General features: G+C 66.4%; 2 protein-coding genes across 9 annotated transcripts; one reads left to right on the top strand and one right to left on the bottom strand.

Annotated features, from left to right (window-relative positions):
* The first annotated feature begins 291 nt into the window (after window positions 1–291).
* SOHLH1 (spermatogenesis and oogenesis specific basic helix-loop-helix 1) lies at window positions 292–6,114 on the top strand. Of its 7 annotated transcripts, XM_082401807.1 has the most exons (11): window positions 293–648; window positions 1,238–1,260; window positions 1,429–1,514; window positions 1,605–1,652; window positions 2,273–2,382; window positions 2,758–2,965; window positions 3,451–3,554; window positions 3,643–3,686; window positions 4,354–4,540; window positions 5,032–5,102; window positions 5,726–6,114. In XM_082401807.1, exons 1-11 carry the CDS (start codon window positions 611–613, stop codon window positions 5,941–5,943), a joined length of 1,137 nt encoding a protein of 378 aa, XP_082257933.1. In that variant the 5' UTR covers window positions 293–610; the 3' UTR covers window positions 5,944–6,114. The 7 variants fall into 7 exon arrangements, with proteins under 7 accessions (XP_082257932.1, XP_082257933.1, XP_082257935.1 ...); XM_082401806.1 differs by having other exon boundaries at window positions 292–1,260; XM_082401809.1 differs by having other exon boundaries at window positions 294–1,260; window positions 2,818–2,965.
* A 6,991-nt stretch (window positions 6,115–13,105) lies between these two features.
* On the bottom strand, window positions 13,106–15,011 carry LOC309633216 (uterocalin-like). 2 transcript variants are annotated; one of them, XM_082401713.1, is made up of 5 exons: window positions 14,784–15,011; window positions 14,547–14,680; window positions 14,215–14,288; window positions 13,749–13,859; window positions 13,106–13,311 (listed from the first exon to the last, which is right to left on the bottom strand). In XM_082401713.1, exons 1-5 carry the CDS (start codon window positions 14,877–14,879, stop codon window positions 13,121–13,123), a joined length of 606 nt encoding a protein of 201 aa, XP_082257839.1. In that variant the 5' UTR covers window positions 14,880–15,011; the 3' UTR covers window positions 13,106–13,120. The 2 variants fall into 2 exon arrangements, with proteins under 2 accessions (XP_082257839.1, XP_082257840.1); XM_082401714.1 differs by lacking the exon at window positions 13,749–13,859.
* Window positions 15,012–15,415: the final 404 nt, after the last annotated feature.

The following is a 15,415-nucleotide window of genomic DNA, read 5'->3' as shown; positions in this document are numbered from 1 at the left end:
GGTCCTGCCGCCTCTCCTGCAGGGCCTGACTCCATGTGCCCCATATCACTGCCCCCGCCAGTCCCCCAGCATCTGACCTGCGGCCCCAGCCTGGGCTGGCCGGCCCCTCCCCCATGCCGCCTTCAGGACTCGGGGCTGAGCACAGTGGAGACGTGGGCCCAAGCCCTCAAATGGCAGGACCTCCCACGGCTGCACTTCGCCTATCTCTGGGTGCTCCCGCCGCCCAAAGCCCCACCCCATGACGCCCACCCGCAGCCCTGAGCCCCTCCTCGGCTGGAGACAGGTTTCCTGCTTCCCCGGGGGCAGGGGCTCTGCTCTGTCACCTGGCTCCGTCCCAGGCCCAGCACCTGGGGCGCACTTCGACCACCGCAGTGACACCTGCCCCAGCTCCCTCTTGCCTCGCCTCCCCGTGAACTCCCCCAGCAACTGCCCCCCACGCCCGCCCACGGCAGCCCACAGCACTGCTCTTAAGTCCTCCCGACTGAAATAGAGCTTTAGTACCCTCCCCTCCCCTTAAAGGTCCACCTCCCTGAAAAAAGACCAGTCTCCGCTTTCCCCTTCCTCCCTCCCTTCCTTCCGTCACTCCTCCAACAAAGCCCCGGTGGGCTTCATGTCCAGCACTGGGACGGCCCCTGGAGATCCGACGAGGTGAGCGCAGACCTGGAACCACTCACACTGAGCACTAAAAGCGGGCAGAGTGAGGTTTTTTGGGAGCCCCCTGCCCAGAACCTGCTGGAGACGGGGGCTTCGCGGAGTGAGTCTGCAGCTGGAGGGGGGCGGCGGGGAGGAAGAGGAGGAGCGAAGGCTCAGCCCTGAGAATGAAGGTCCGGGCCTGGGGCAGGCAGGGGGCAGGCAGAGGGCAGGGCTGGGAGAGGCAGGAAGGCCAGCCAGCCTTCAGGCAAGCCCGGGTGCTAGGGAAGGCACAGAGAGGGTGCGTGGGATCGGAGACAGGGCTGGGAAGCATCTGCATGCCTCCTGGCTCCTGAGTGGGCAGTGGCACTGGCTTAGGCAGAGCATACCCTGGAAGAGGATGCCATTTGGGGGACGGGCACAAGTGAACCTTGGATCTGCAGGCCTTCAGAGGCAGGTGGGGCCCCTCTGCCCATCCTTAACCAGCCGGAGTCCCGTAGATCTTGGCTGACCGGCCTCCCCGCTCCCATCTTAGCTCCCCTACCTGGGCCTCAATGTCCCCCGCGGGCCACACTAATCCTGAAACCTTCTCCTCCCACACCTGTAGCTCCCCGGCCCCTCTGCTCTCAGGTAAGACCAATTCCTCCTGCCACAGAGGGGATCCTACCTGCCCACCTCGCTCACGTGCCAGCCCAGGGAACTGCCTGGGCTCGTGTTGTTTCCTGCTTGGGACGCTGCCCAGCTCGGTCCTGAAAACCACCTCGCCCTGAGGACACCCTCCTGCCCCTCCCTCCACAGATTCGTCGTCTACTTGGCCCCCCAGTCGTGAGACCCTTGAGGGTAGCGCCCAGCTCGGGGCTGGCACCTGGGGGCGCCCGCAGTGGGTAGGTGAGGGGAGACCCCACTGAGCGGGAGCTGGGCCGACCACCCGGAAGGGGTGGAAGAGGACCACCTACTTTGAGCACCTACCCCAGGCGCGGCTGCTTTCTGGCAACTCCTTGGCGAGAGGAGCTTCACTGCACGTGGGTAAAAGGCGGGGCAGAGCGCATGTGCGGGAGGCGGGGCGCGCACGGGGGGCGGGCCAGGTGCTGCCTGGGAGGGAAGCACGTGGGGGTGGGCAGAGTGCACGTGAGGGGGAGGGGCTGCAGGACGGCATGCGCGGGGCGGGGTGCACGTGGGGGCCCGGGCGTGTTGTTGCTCTCTCCCCCGGCTCGAGCGGCGTGCCCATGGCGTCCAGGCGTCCTGCGTCAGACGCTGGGCTTCCCGGAGTGTCCGGCTCCGAGGGGTGCAGGTGAGAATTGGGGGGGGCGCCGGAGGGGGTCAGCTGGAACGCCCCTGCCCGGGGGTGCTCGGAGTGTCCAGACTTGGCGCTTCTATCCAATTCATATGCACCGAGTCCCCGTCCCCACCCAGCATGGCCCACCTGGGGCAGAACCCCGACCCCCGGCCCTTGCGAGGAAAGAGGGAGGGGTGCCAAGAGGTAGGGCCCAGGGCCGTGTTCCTGGGCGACCCAGGCCTTGTCCTACACCCGCCTCCCAAGATGTCCATCACCGCCTCGGGGCTCCGGGGGCGTTTTCTGGGATCCCGGAGCCCGGCGCTCTTGTCTTTTCTCGGCAGCGGCCCTTTCCTGTTTGCTACCCAGTTATGCTGCGAGGATCTCGGCCAGGGTTCAGGCCAGGCCAAGGCCCCTGCGGTGGCGAAGGGTCCAGTCTCCTGCCTCCCGCGGAACGTGCTCAGCGAGAGGGAGCGCAGGTGGGGGGCCGCGCAGTGGGGGAGGGGGTCAGAGGAGGTCAGGTTTGTGCCAGCGAGCTGGTTTCAGGTGGCTGGGACAGGCTCGTGCCGTCTGCCTGGTAAGGGAACGCTTAACACATCCCCGAGGTGAATATAACATATGCTCTTGGGGGTGGGGGTCCCAGGGGCCACCGTTGCAGCCCTTTCTTTGACCTGAAGTCCTGGGCATCTCGAGGTTGTGCATGTGCAGCCGACACCCCCAGGCAGTGACGGTGCAGGCTTGGCTGTAGCCCGCGGCAAACACCTGGATAGCCTGCAGCTTGGGGTCCAGGGCCCTGGGCCCGTGTGTGTCCTGACACGATCCCTGAAGGGCTCAGGGGGTTCTGGTGGCTGCAGTGCTTTTTCCCGGTCAAGGCCAGACTGCCCCATGGTCGGTGGTCACTTCCCTGGAGGCAGGAAGCGGATCTCCTTGAGCTGTGAGCGCCTGCGGGCCCTGCTGCCCCAGTTCGACGGCCGGCTGGAGGACATGGCCTCGGTCCTGGAGATGTCGGTGCAGTTCCTCCAGCTCGCCAGCGCCCTGGTGCCTGGCTGGGAGAAGCAGGCTGTGAGTTGTCCTGCAGCAGCCCGGTCAGCCCTCTGGGGAGGAGCCATGGGCATCCCCCCCGACCCCCCGGGCAGCTCTGACCACCCGGCTGCCTGGCTTCCCTCTGCCCTCCGCCCTGCACTGCCAGGGCTGCTGCATTTCTGGCAGACACGCCTCCATTTGTGCACCGCACCTCCTCCGGGAGCCCCGGGGACAAGCTGTGGCCTCCATTTACGTTCCTTGTACTCTAGCCCATGGTGCCAAGGCCGGTATGGGTAACAGGCCCATTGCTGTGAGGTCCCCGGGTGGACATGGCCTTCAGCCTCCCTCCCTGCCCCACCCCCCAGTCTTGAGGACACGGTCTGCACTCAGGGAGGACCTCTGGGACCCTAGGCAGGGTGGTCAGTGATGGACCACAGCCTGCTTTTTTTGGTGGGTTTTCCGGTTGATGGTCTCTGTTGCGTTTTTTGTGTTTATTTCCCTTTTTGATTCTTGCTTCTTCGAAGGAGACGTGGCACACGCGGCAGAAGGACGTGTTGCAGCTGGCCCTGGCGAGTCAGACCCCAGCAGGTGCCCCGGACCCCGGCGTGGGAACGTCCAGCGTGACCATGTTAGTGTCCCTGGGGGGCCAGGGGACTCCCGGGCATGGTGTGTACAGACCGTTCACAGGTCTCTCCTTCTGTCTTTGCATGGTTCAGGCAGTGGGCCTCCCCGAGCTGTGCCGCTGCGGGTGTGGACGACGGTAAGGCCCCGGTGGGGGCGGCCGCAGTGCTGGGTGGGCTGCCGGCCCTGCCTGGTGAGCGTGAGCGGGTCCTTGTCCTCCCGTCGTGCCGCCCCCGACGAGGCCCACAAGGCAGCATGACGACTACACTCCTCTCATGCTGGATGCCTGCCACGGCTGTTGGTCACTGCTTGGACCGTGGCTGCCGGTCCCCGAGTGCCACGGGAGGCGAGACTGTGCCTTCCCCCTCCCCTGGTGTGCCCATCAAGGCGGGGAGGGGTCTTGCTGTCGCCAGGGCCGGCAGCAGAGCTGGGCGCCCCAAAGAAGGTCGGGACTCAAGCTCAGGGTGTGAGGGTGCAGGGATCATACAGCACGGTGGTCTGAGGGTGGAGTCCTTGGTCAGGAATCATGGAGATGGAGGGAGAGGTAGTAGCACGAGGGTCTCCAGGTCTGAGTTCCCCATGGTTGAGCTGAGGCCGAGTTGGCATCTCCACCAGGAAGCCTCCCTGGCCCCAGGTGTCAGGTGCCTCACCTCCGGGCATCTATCTTCTCCTGATTACTTGCTGGCTTTTTGCTCCTGAAACTCACGTGTTCCCGATGCAGGACAGAGTGGGCAGGGACTCAGGTCTTCAGGGGAGGGCTGCTCTCCAGGTGGGGAAGGCTGACCCACGCCTCGCCTCCCTCACAGAGCCGCCCAGCCTGGTCCCCCGGTCTCCAGGCCTGAGTCCCTCCAAGGCGCTGAGGCCGCCCCCGCTGTGGTCTCCCCGCTCGCGGCAGCCACCCTCGCCGCTGGTGAGCGAAGAGTCTCAGAGCTGCTTGGGCCAGGCTGGGTCCCCAGCTCAAGGGACTGACAAGGCCATAACGCTGGATGCCAGGTGGGTGTCCCAGTGGTGTGTGCATGACCCGCTACACGCCTCCTCCCAGCCCTGCCCGAGCTCTGCCTGGACCCCACTGCCTGGGAAGTTTCTGCTCCCCACGTCCTCGGTGTCTGCCTGGATGGCCCAGGCTGCTGGCCCAGTCCTGGAGCAGCCAGACGCTGCCATGGGGCTTTCTAACGTGTTTCTGGAAACGCTGTTGTCTCCTTAACGGTCGTCTGTTTTGGTTGACAGTAAGTGAGTTTGTGTTTTGCGAGCTCTACCAGCTGGGGCGTGGGCCGGGAGCTGCGGGGACTGGAGAGGAAGCAACAGCGGCCTGGGCTGGCTCCGGGCAGGCAGGAGGGTGGGCTCAGGGTCCGGCCGGGGCGGGGAGCACCCCGTCTGTCTCTGAACCCAAAGCTGCCTTTCAGGGCCCACGCTCTTCTCTCGAGGTGCAAGGCGTGGGGTCCACGTGGGGTGACTCAGGGTGAGGGTGTGCTTGTTGGATCCAGGTCTGTGTCGGGATGTGACGCCGAAGACGGGTCGTCCTTTCTGTTGACTGCGAGTCCCGACTGGTGGCTGGGTGAGTGGGGGACGCTCGGCCTGGGCCACCTTCTCCCCTAACCCGGGACGGGCTTTGGGGTTTGGGTTGGTCCTCCTGCGGGCTGGGCGGGCAGCTGGGACTGTTGGGGAGATGGGACGGGGTCCAGCTTGCTGTGTGACACTGAGGTCCCAGCGTCTGTCTCTGAGCTCCCGTTTCCTTCTCTGCTGGTGGTTTTGGGGACCACCGGTGGGAATGACAAGTGGTGTGTGTGCGTGTTGGGGGGGAGTTACCTGTGAGCATGAGTGCACGGCAACACGGGGTTGCTTGTGTACGGCTGTGCGTCAGTTTCAGAGCCTTCTCCCGAGACCTTGTCCCCACAGAGGCGTCTGGATGTGCGATGAGTCCCGTCTCTGCAGGATCTGGCGTCACGGGGTGGGGGAGCCCCTTCCTGGTTCTGGCGCTCCTGGGTCTCGAGCTGGGCCGGCGGGAGTGGGCCCACCCACCTGGTCAGGGGTCCTCTGCTCCCACCTCAAGGATGAGCAGAGGGCTTCCTGGTTGGGTGGGACAGATGGGCGGGGGGGGGGGCCCTTCCGCATGCTGTGTCCACTCTGCGTGCCCTGGGGTACCTGCCTGCTCTGCTGACGTGTCCCGTCTGCTTCCAGGGTCCCTGGAGGGCAGAGGCAGTAGTGTCCCTTCTCGGGTCCCCGCCAGGAGCAGCCCGCTGGACAAGGCAGAGCCCAGCTTCCTGGGCGACCATGAGCCCGGCTCCCAGGATCCCCCAGACGGGCCCCTGGAGCCATGGAGCTCAGACGTGAGCTGCCCCAGCTCGGCCCTGCGGGACGAGGTAGACAGCATCTTCCCCGACTTTTTTGCTTACTGAGGGCCGGGTCGTGCCAGGCCGCGGGGCACGGGGCCTTTGCAGCAGCCCGTGCCGCACGCTTGGGCGTTATATTTTGGGTTTGGGCTGCAGCTGTGCTCTAATTCCAGCGAGGCTGGTGGGGCTGTGAGGAGCAGAGGCTGAATATTAAAGAGGAAAAGCAGTTTTTCTGGAGGAAGCAAAACTTGTGCAGCTTTCGTGTAATTAACGCGATTCACTGGGCAGATGGCACCGCTTCTGTTCAAAGTGCAGGCCCCCCTGCCTGGGGATTTGTTCCTGGCCTGTGGGATCCCTAAATATCCCGGCCCTGGGGCTAGGGAGGAGAGGGGTCCACAGACGGAGAATTGTGTCCTTGGTCTGCTCCCCAAGAGGCAGGCATGGGACCCAGCTCCCTGCGCCTGTGAGGCTGGTCTGAGGGGCCCCACAGAGGTCCACTGGGGAGGCCTCTTTCCGGACCAGGGTGGGGCGCCTGGGAAAGGAACCACCTCTGCCTTCGAGGTGGTGGCCTTTGCGCTCCCCGTGCAGGGCCCGTTGGGGGGCGTGGGGCAGAGGTCGCTTGGCTTTTGCGTCTGGACCCGCGGCTGCTCCCGTCCCCAGGGATCGGGGAGGCGCTGGCTTCCTGTGAGGAGTGACCCTGCCTGAATCCCATCACCTTTCAGCCACAGCGAGGGCGGTGCCAGTCTCTGACCCAAGCTGGTCAGGGGCTCAGCCCACCCTGATCCCTGCTTGTCCCTTTCTGGAGCCGTGGGCATCTTCACCCCAGCACCCTGGGAGGGAGGCCTGGGAGCTGGGACTCAGCTTGTTCAGAAGCCTGACCGAGACCCCCAGCGGGTGGATGGACCCACCCTGACTCTTAAACTCCCCACTTAGCCCTTTAGAAGGCGAGGGGCAGGACGCCCCCCGGGTGGCAGGAGGGCTCGCGCTGCCTCCAGCCCGTGAAGCGGGGGGGTGCTCGGAGCTGGTGTTGAGAAGGGTCCAGCGGCCCAGGCAGGCTGGCGGGGCCGGAGCAGGGGCGGATGAGCAGCGCCTGCCCCGTCACGGGAGGAGAGCAGCCTTCAACCCTGTGCCTGTGCCAGGGTCCTGGGTCCGGTCCCGCGGGCCCTGGGACCACGCACACGAAGCTGCGTCAGACGGCCCCGCTCCGGACGCCCACACGGGACGGGCGGCCGTCTGGGGCCAGACCTCCCTCGCTGCCTGGGGGACTGCAGGGAAAGTGGACCCCCTCCGAGGCGGGGAGAAGAAAGGGCTGCCGCCCGGGCCTGGTGGCGGCTGGGCTGTCGCGGCTGCTGGAGTGAAGAGGAGCTGGGCGTCCCGGGAACAGCTCGCTTTCCACCCCTCCCCTGCTCTGGCCCTTTTCGAACCAGATTATTCCTGTTGGCTGCAGTTGGGTGTTCAGGGGTGGATCTAGAAAGTCAGCACGGTGGTGACTACAGGCTTGTTTTGGGGCGTGAGGGGGTTTCAGCATAACACCCCCAGCTCGCGAGGTGACCTGCTCTCCTCCCCCCACCCCCAGGGGCTCCCGGAAGTAGGACAGTGGGTGCTGCTTGCACAGAGGGGGACGTGGGGCTCGGCAGGACCCCAGACACCCTCAGGCTGCACCCTCTCCCAGGTCCACGAACCCCTCAGCCCCGGACATTGTTGCTGGGCAGTGTCTGTGGCTGCGCCTTGGTGACTGTCACCCGGCTGAGCTGGGAGGTGACCAGCTGCTCTGTCCAGCACCGCCGTCCACCCGCCCCTGAGCCCTGCCTTTCTCTTCCGCTTACCCTGCCGCCTCCTGCCCTCCCTGCTGCCCGTCTTGCTCCTTGAACTTCGAGGCCACCTTGGGTCACTACCCATCGGTGCCGTGGCCAAGGTGCTCAGTGCTGCCCAGGAGCCTCACACGGCCTCTGGTCACGGGTCCTGACCTGGAGCCTGGCACAGCCAAGGGCCTCCCTGCCCACCTGGGAGGGGCCGGCCACTGCTCATCCTCAGGGGTCTGGAGGGCACGGTCCCAGGGCCTTGCCTACCGCCAGGCTGTGACCACCTCTTGGCGAGGCCAGGCCCATCCTGTCCGTCTGCCACCCAGGTGCCCACTGAGTGAGAGAAATGGTGCCCTTACTTCAGGTCTCAGCCCTCCTGAGACTGTCACCCAACCAGCCTGGCCTCACTGTGCCCCCCCCGTGTGTGCTCCCCCGCACACGGGGACACCTGGGCAAAGGACAGGCCCCACCTGCCCTGGAAGCTGGACTCTACAGGCCTGAAAGAGCCAGAAACAGGCTCAGTCTTCCTCCAGCCCCGCCTTTGGTCTCTTGAAACCCAGAACACCTCGTCATCCCCCAGCGGGTGCCACAGCCTGCCACCTGGGCACAGCAGGGTGCCCATGGCATGACAAGGTCCCCCAGGGCAGCCATGCCCAGGCCCACCTGGCTTCATCATTTTCTTCAGGGTCGTACCTGACGCCGGGGAGGGGGGGGGGCCTTGGTCTGGCCCTCCTGTGCAGGGGTCTCAGAGCTGCAGCTCACGCCGTGGCCAGGAGCCAGTGTCACCTGTGGGTGCTGTACCTGGTCGCCTTCCAGGGCCCACCATGAGTCCCTCCTCCTTCTTCCAGAATCTTCTGGAATCTTTTTGACTCTTCCAGAGGAGAAGGGGACACTGTTCTGGCCAAGTGCTGGGGGACAGGGCGAGGGAAGCTGAGCCACAGGATGGAGGCGTGGGGTCCAGGGAGGTCCCGGGGATGTGAATCCTGATTCTCCTCCGAAGGGGTCTCGGCAGAAATGAGCTTCGGGGCTGGTGGTCGGAAGGGGTGCAGGTGGAGGTGGTCCCCTTCCCTCGCCCGCCCTGTCCGGCAGTCTCTGCCCCTCTGGGACTTGCAGGTGGCCCCCAGCCCCTCGACGCAGGCAGCTGGTGCCCTCGGAGCTGCTGACCCTGCAGAGGCAGCTGCCCAGGGAGGCCCTGGCGCCCACAGTGTCCACTCGTGGGCCAGCGGGTCAGCGCCCCACCTGCTGCTTATGGGGCTGGAGAGGGTGGCATGTGCAGAGCCATGGCAAGGGGGGCCTGCGCTCCAGTGCACTCCAAAGCCCCTGCCATTGGATGGGGCCTGGGTGCCAGCGGAGGGAGCACCCAGCGAGGCCAGAGTTGGTGTCTGGTTTGTCCAGGGCCAGGCCAGCCCTTCCTGCAGGGGCTGCCCTTGGTGGTGCCGGTTCTAAGGAGCGTGGGTTCTGGGTCCTCCCCGAGCCCCAGGGACATGGCTGTCTCTGCTTCTGAGGGACGGTGGGAGAGAAGCTTCTGGATAATGTGAATTTCCCCCGTCCCTGCTGATGGGGTCGAGCTGACGTTCCCGGTTCCTGCGTTTGCCTTCTGGAGAGTCAGGCCAGGAGGTTTCGCTGAACGGATGGGTGCTGTGTGCTGCCTTCTCGGCGCAGAAAACAATCCCATTACGCCCCTTAGAAACTGCATTTTATCCTCGTAAGCGTGGAGGTTGGATGCACTCAAATTCATTTGGAACGCTTGGGATCCTAACCCAAAAAGGAAAGCTGTTGGTGAAGTGCGGGGTGGCAGGTGGAGGGGACGCCTCGCTCAGAAGCTTCAGGGCTCGTCCCAGGCTGACCTCAGTGGCCGCGAAGCTGCCTGGGGCAGCCAGTGGTGGGTTTGTTTCCCGGTGCTGGGGTTTCTCTGGGTGGGTCCTCCCAGGGTATCGTTCCTCAATGAGCCTTTGCCCCCCAGCTTGCTCTGGGCCTGCTCGGGGACTGTCCCGAAAGTGCCCTGTTCCTGGGTTTGGGATGGACGTCGGAGGCCAGGTGATGGCACAGTGGCCACCAAGACGCAGACCCTTCAGCAAGGAGGAGGAGCGTTGGACCCTGGAGAACGCCCTTGGGCTTTTTGCGGGGCCGAGCTGGGCCGCCGTCCTGTCCTGGCGCTTCCTGCGGTCACGTGCAGCCAAGCCGGCCAGGTGGGTCCACGCAGCCCAGATGCCAGGCGGCTGGGAAGCCCCTGTCCAGGCTGCCCCCCGGTAACCCCAGGGGTGCAGCGCCTGTGCTGCACGGGGGCTTGTAAATCGGGGCGGGGGGCAGCTTATTCAGAACGCAGCTCCTCCGTCTGTGAGGGGCCAGGGGTCAGGATACCTACCGGGCACACGGCCTCTGCTGGGGCAGGCGGCTCCTGAACCCGGTGCCCGGGGTGGGGTGGTGGAAGGGGTTCTAAGCAGCGCAGAAGGGCACTTGGGAGGAGTGTTGGGGTCTGCAGCGTCCCCGCCCCTCGTGGAGGGCGGCTCCGGGGGACGAGTCCAGCAACATCACAGCCGCAGTCTGACTCCCCAGGGTCCTTTGGAGGACACGGCTTCCCATTCCCCAGTCTTCTTCTCTCCTTTAAACCCACGGGCGCCTTAGCGGCTCTTGCTTTACAAATGGGGGAGGGATTCCAGGGCTAACAGTGCCCCCAGGCACGTCTCTGGTGCGGTTTCAGGGCCTGAGGGGGAGGGTGTGGGAGCTCTGTCCTCGGAGGGGGTGCCGGAGGGGTGCTTCTTCCTCCGTGGTGTCAGGGCCCAGCACTCACCCCACCGTCCCCATCAGAGTATCACGGAGCCTCAAAGGACAAAGACCAGGCTTAGAAGGCTGTCCCCCACCCCTGCCACCAGCATGTCCTTTTATATTTGGGATGCCCAAAGCAGGGCTGTGACCTCTGCCCCAGATGCCTTTGGCCTGGCCCGTCTGAGCGTGTGCGTGTGTGTGTGTGTGTGTGTGTGTGTGTGTGTGTGTGTGTGCGCCCGTGTGTGTTTTGTGCGTACATGGCGGGGTGAGCCCCTTGGGATCCCGGCAGGCCTGGCTTCGCTCAAATGGCCCCTTGGGCTCTTTCCAAATGCACTTGACTTTCCCAAGCCTGGTGGGCGGGCTCAGCTGTGCCAGGGGCTGGGGGTTGGCCGGCTGATACCCCCGCCTGTGATGTGTGCCCCAGGGTGCTGGGGGCCTGGCCGTGGTAGGCGCTGGCAGCGGAGTGAAGGAGGGGCTCCCCTCCAGCGCTGGGCCGGGCGGGAAGGCGGGTGCTCCTGAGCCCCCTGCCCGGCCATCCGTGAAGCGGGTGGGCCGTGCCCCCAGGGGTTGGATGAGAAGCTGCCGAGTGGTGTGCTTCAGCCACTCCTGTAATTTCTGCTGCTTCGCAGGAGACGGGGGGTGGGGAGTAGACGGGACACCCCGGGGCTCAGCAAGAACCCCCCGCCACTGCAGTTGTGTCTGGGATCCAGGATTTCTGAAACCACCTTCGGAGCCGGCTTAGCTCTGGTGATGGGATGGGGTCCCTCCTCCCTTATCCTAAAGGCCCCCCACACCCCAGTGTGCTGGGGGTGGAATCGGGGCTGGAGGCAAGAGGTGCTAGGCCTTTCCCAGAGTAGGGGGGCGGGGGCCGGCGGCTCAGGGGTGAGAGTGGCTTGTGCTGAGGGGAAGTGGGAGTGAGCGAGGAGACCCGCAGACCATGACCCGGACCACTGGGACCCAGGGCATCCGTGGGGTGGACCGGGGGTGGGTGCTGCCCGAGGCTGAGGGCGTGCAGGAGGCAAGGGGAGCGGACGTGGGTCGGGACATGGGCTTCGGGTGGAGGGGGCGGGGCGCCTGGGGGAGCCCAGGGCGAGGGCAGGCAGAGAGGGCGGGGGCAGCGCTGCCTGGGTGCTGGGGTGTGGCCTGGTCCCAGCTGTGGAGGTGGGCGGTCCCTTCCTCTGACTGAGGGACCCTGCAGCCAGCTCCCCCTCGTCCTGGGACGATGCAAGCCTTGGTGCTACACGGCCGAGCCTGGCCCAAGACATGGCCTCGGGGGACTCTTGGCCACCGGAGAGAGCCCCCTGGCCTGGGGCGGCAGTGGCCAGAGGTACAGCCCTTGGGGGAGCAAAGGGGCTCACCGGCTGTGGGGCAGGGAGCTTCCCTGAGGCTGGGGTCCAGTGGAGGGGGCCCTGGCTGATGGGGGACTCAGGTGGGCCTCCTGGGCCCTGGCCCCAGGTGGGAGCCCTGGCTGGGCACTGTGAATTGGAGCGGGCCTCAGGGGGTACCCACCAGGCTCTGGCGGCTCGAGGAGGGTAAGACACATCCTCTGCTACCTTCCCAGCCACCGTGTCCGCCCCCAGGGCCTCAGCCACTGTCATTTAGGGGAGACCAGGGTGTGGTCTGAAGGGGCCCCTAAGCTGCAGACGCTCTGCCGGCCAACCCACCGGAGCTGTGCTCTCTGCCCGGAGACCCCACTGCCGGGGTCTCACCCCACTGCACCACTGGGGTGAGCCCTGGGGCTGCCACTGCCCGCAGCCCCGAGCCTGAGGGGACCAGGGTGGCCGTGGGGCCTGGCCTCGCCCCCTCCCTGCACCATCTCCCAGCTTTGCGCTCTGAACGGCGTCCCGGTGAACCCCTAGCAGCTTCTCCAAACCTCGTGGACGTGAGTCCAAGGCCAGCTTGGTGTCGCCAGGAGGGTCCCCATCCCCCGTCCCCAGCAGCCTTGGCCTGGGATGGGGTGTCAGTGGGCAGCTCCCGGTCACCATGCTGGCACCGGCCAGGCTTGTGTTCGGGCTGAGGCCCCCCAGAGCACACTGGGTCCGGGGCAATCGTTTATTGGACACAGCAGGACAGGCCTCCAGGAGGGCGGAGGCTGCTCCTAGCGGGTGGGGCAGCTGAAGGGCTCCTTGGGTTAACCGAGATCTTCTGGTCCTTCGGTGCCTGGCAGACACCCCTGTGAACAAGAGGGGGTGCGGCAGGCTCAGGGGTGTGGGATGGCCGGGGCAGATCTGCGGGAGGGGCGGGGCACTGTTTTGAGAGCCAGGGCAGCTGGCTCCCCACTGCCCCGGGCCCTCCCCCGGGTCACGGCCTGGGGGCGTCTGTTGAGGGACAGAGGAGGTGATGGGGAGGGGCTTTTGTCACAGGCAGCCGCGTGCCGGGCCCTGGACCCCCAAGGTCTGCCCCCTACAGCCCTCCACCTACAGGCCCACCCCGAGTGTGTCCACAGGCCCCTCTGCCCCCCGCTGGCCCTGCCCGTGTCAGCCTGGGTCAGCCCGATGGGCGTCCCCACCTTGGGTCCCTCCCACGCCCCCCGGCACTGCATCCTGAGTCTCCGAGACGCCAAGGCCCCGCGTGTGCTGAGCAGCACCTGCTGCCGACCCCCACCCCCAGGCCCCCCCTGCTGCAGTGTCCGCAGGGTCAGAGGTCACCCACCTGGGCCCGCAGCCTCCCTGTTGTCAGGCGCAGAGGCAGCGATCTGTGGCGAGCTGAGTGGAGGTCCGGGCTGTGCCCTCCGCCCCCCGAGGCTGGGGCAGGGGTGGGCACCCACCAGTTCTGGTCACGATGATGTTGGTCGTGTGGATCCTGTGGTTTCTGCAGTAGTCGGTAAACATGAGCAGGGCGTCCGGGCTTGCCTCAGGTGTCCGGCCTGGGGGCAGAGTGACAGGGGCCATCTCTCTTGCTGGTCATTTGGGATAGCGGGCGGTGGGGTTCTGGGGGCTGGGAGGCTGCCCTCTCGGGGTGTGGGCGTGGCTATGGGGACAGGACCAGCGTTCGGGTGGGGGCAGGCCTCTTCTCTGGGTCCTGGTCATCGCTGTCCCCTGTCCTTTGTTTACTCCACGTTGGGATAAAGGGCTGGGGCCCCAGGAACGTCTGAGGGTGTCACATCACCTCCAAACGGCCTCGAGGTGGCCGGGGTCCGACCTGTGTCTTGCTGGCTGTGGCCCAGTGTCCTCCCTGGGGACTGGGACCTGCAGGGCACTGGGTGTCCCCGGAGGGGGCGGGGGGAGGGGCTTGCTCTGCCCTTGCGGGGTGGCGGGTGGTCCACGTGTGGGCACGGGCAGGCGGGGGTTTCTGGGCACTTACTGAGGAGGCTCACTGCCACCACCTCCTTCTCACGTTCCTCGCGGTGGTTGCAGAGGATGATGTAGCTCTTGGGGTCCGCTTTTCCCAGGAAGACCCTGTTCTGGGCGGCATCTGTGACCCCGGGGGTCAGGGTGGGAGGCGGGGCAAGAACCAGACCCTGGGACCCCTCTGGTCCCGTCACAGGGCCTGATGACTTGCTCCTGAGGACCAGCCGGGCCCCGGCTGGGCAGGACCGGGTGTGGGCCTCGGGCCCTTCCCGGACGCCTCCGCCCACGCGTGCCCGCCACTGCTGCCGGTGCCAGGGGGGTGCCGCGCCCGGCCTGGGGACGCCGTCTCGAGGTGGGCGTCCTGGCAGCTGGGCTCCTGGCCACACTCGGCCCCGAACTGGAGGTGGAGTGGGGCCGGGCGGAAGGGGCCACACTCCACCTCCAGCGGTGGGGCTGGAGGATGGCAAGTCTATACTTACTCTCCAGCAGGTACTGAAATTTCCTTTTCGTTTTATTTGCCGTCATCGTAATCGGGACACATGCACCATTTACCCTGGGAGGGGGTGACAGGTCGCCTGGGAACCTGGGGTCTGGAAGGCAGGGCTCGGCCTTCTCCGTGCAGCCCCTCGCTGGGACTGGGGGGAGCCCGGCCACCCTGGACCTTGGACTCTCGTGTCCGTCTCCAGGCAGCGAGCCCCTCGCCCCGTCCCACATCACCTCTGAGCCCGGGAAGCAGGCTGTGAGGGGGGCGGGGGACAGGGTCGTGCAACTCACCTGGGCTCCGCCCCGCCCGCACCTGCCCCAGACTTACTTCCTGCGCAGGTGGAGCTGCAGGGCCCTGGGGGTCACCTGGACGCGGTGGATGAGCAGCCGTGCGTCCTCGTCCTCCTTCAGGAGTCTGGGTTGGTTGGAGGCCAGTCCTGCCAAGAACCATTCGCCGCTGACCTGGGGAGCAGAGGGGGGGGCGCTGGTGCCGGCTGGCCCTGTGCCTGCGGCCGCTGCCCCCAGCCGCCTCTCCATCCCACGCCCGATGCCCGCGGCTGGCTACCAGAGTCTCGTTGAAGTTGGGGTCCTGGGGCCCCCAGTGCAGGGCCTGGGGGCAGCCGAGCAGGGTCAGCCCCACAGCCAGCAGCAGGAGGTTCATGGCGAGTCAGGGGGGCTGAGGGATGGCCGGCGGCACCTCGGACAGGTGTCCAGAGCCCGTGGTGGCGGCCCTTTTGTCCCCTGCCGGGAGAGGTTCCTGGCCACGTGGCGGGCTGTCACCAGCCCCCTCCCATTGACCACAATTACCTTCTATTTCTTGAGCCTGCGGCCAACAATGGCCACTTTGCCCTTGTCCGCAGCCCCCCTGCCTGTCCGTGGTGCAGTCATGCTGTTTCCAAGAACAGCGGGTGTGTCCGCCTGGGCAGGCTTCCAGGGTCCTCGTGTTCCCACCGATGATCAAGTCACAGAGCCGCTTGCTGACCTGGCAGCCCTGGGCAGCCCTGAGGTCTCCCTTCTGACGGCCACCCAAGCGTTTGTGTGGCTTGGTCGTGGGGCCCTGGGACTCGGGGGGCGGCCCCGGGGGAGTGGCAGCACCGGATGCCCTGCCTCACCGGGGGGCTGACCGACCACCCTGGCTTGGGGGACAGGGGTGGCTCCGTGACACGGCCTGGGCCGTGCTGCCGGGCGCTTCCCCTG

The sequence above is a fragment of the Balaenoptera borealis genome (assembly GCF_965194805.1).
Source record: "Balaenoptera borealis genome assembly, chromosome: 8".
Lineage (NCBI taxonomy): Eukaryota > Metazoa > Chordata > Mammalia > Artiodactyla > Balaenopteridae > Balaenoptera > Balaenoptera borealis.
This window is presented reverse-complemented; position numbering and strand designations above follow the sequence as displayed.

Bases quoted from the DNA above. Each gene is read 5' to 3' on its own strand.
- LOC309633216 (XM_082401713.1), bottom strand. From the start codon at position 14,879: ATGAACCTCCTGCTGCTGGCTGTGGGGCTGACCCTGCTCGGCTGCCCC. The intron at 14,289-14,546 runs GTAAGTCTGGGG...ACCCCCTCCCAG, and splicing joins CAGCTCCACCTGCGCAGGAA to GGTAAATGGTGCATGTGTCC. The intron at 13,312-13,748 runs GTAAGTGCCCAG...CTCTGCCCCCAG, and splicing joins GGTGGCAGTGAGCCTCCTCA to GCCGGACACCTGAGGCAAGC.
- SOHLH1 (XM_082401806.1), top strand. From the start codon at position 1,185: ATGTCCCCCGCGGGCCACACTAATCCTGAAACCTTCTCCTCCCACACC. The intron at 1,515-1,604 runs GTAGGTGAGGGG...CACCTACCCCAG, and splicing joins CCTGGGGGCGCCCGCAGTGG to GCGCGGCTGCTTTCTGGCAA. The intron at 1,653-2,272 runs GTGGGTAAAAGG...TTTGCTACCCAG, and splicing joins CGAGAGGAGCTTCACTGCAC to TTATGCTGCGAGGATCTCGG.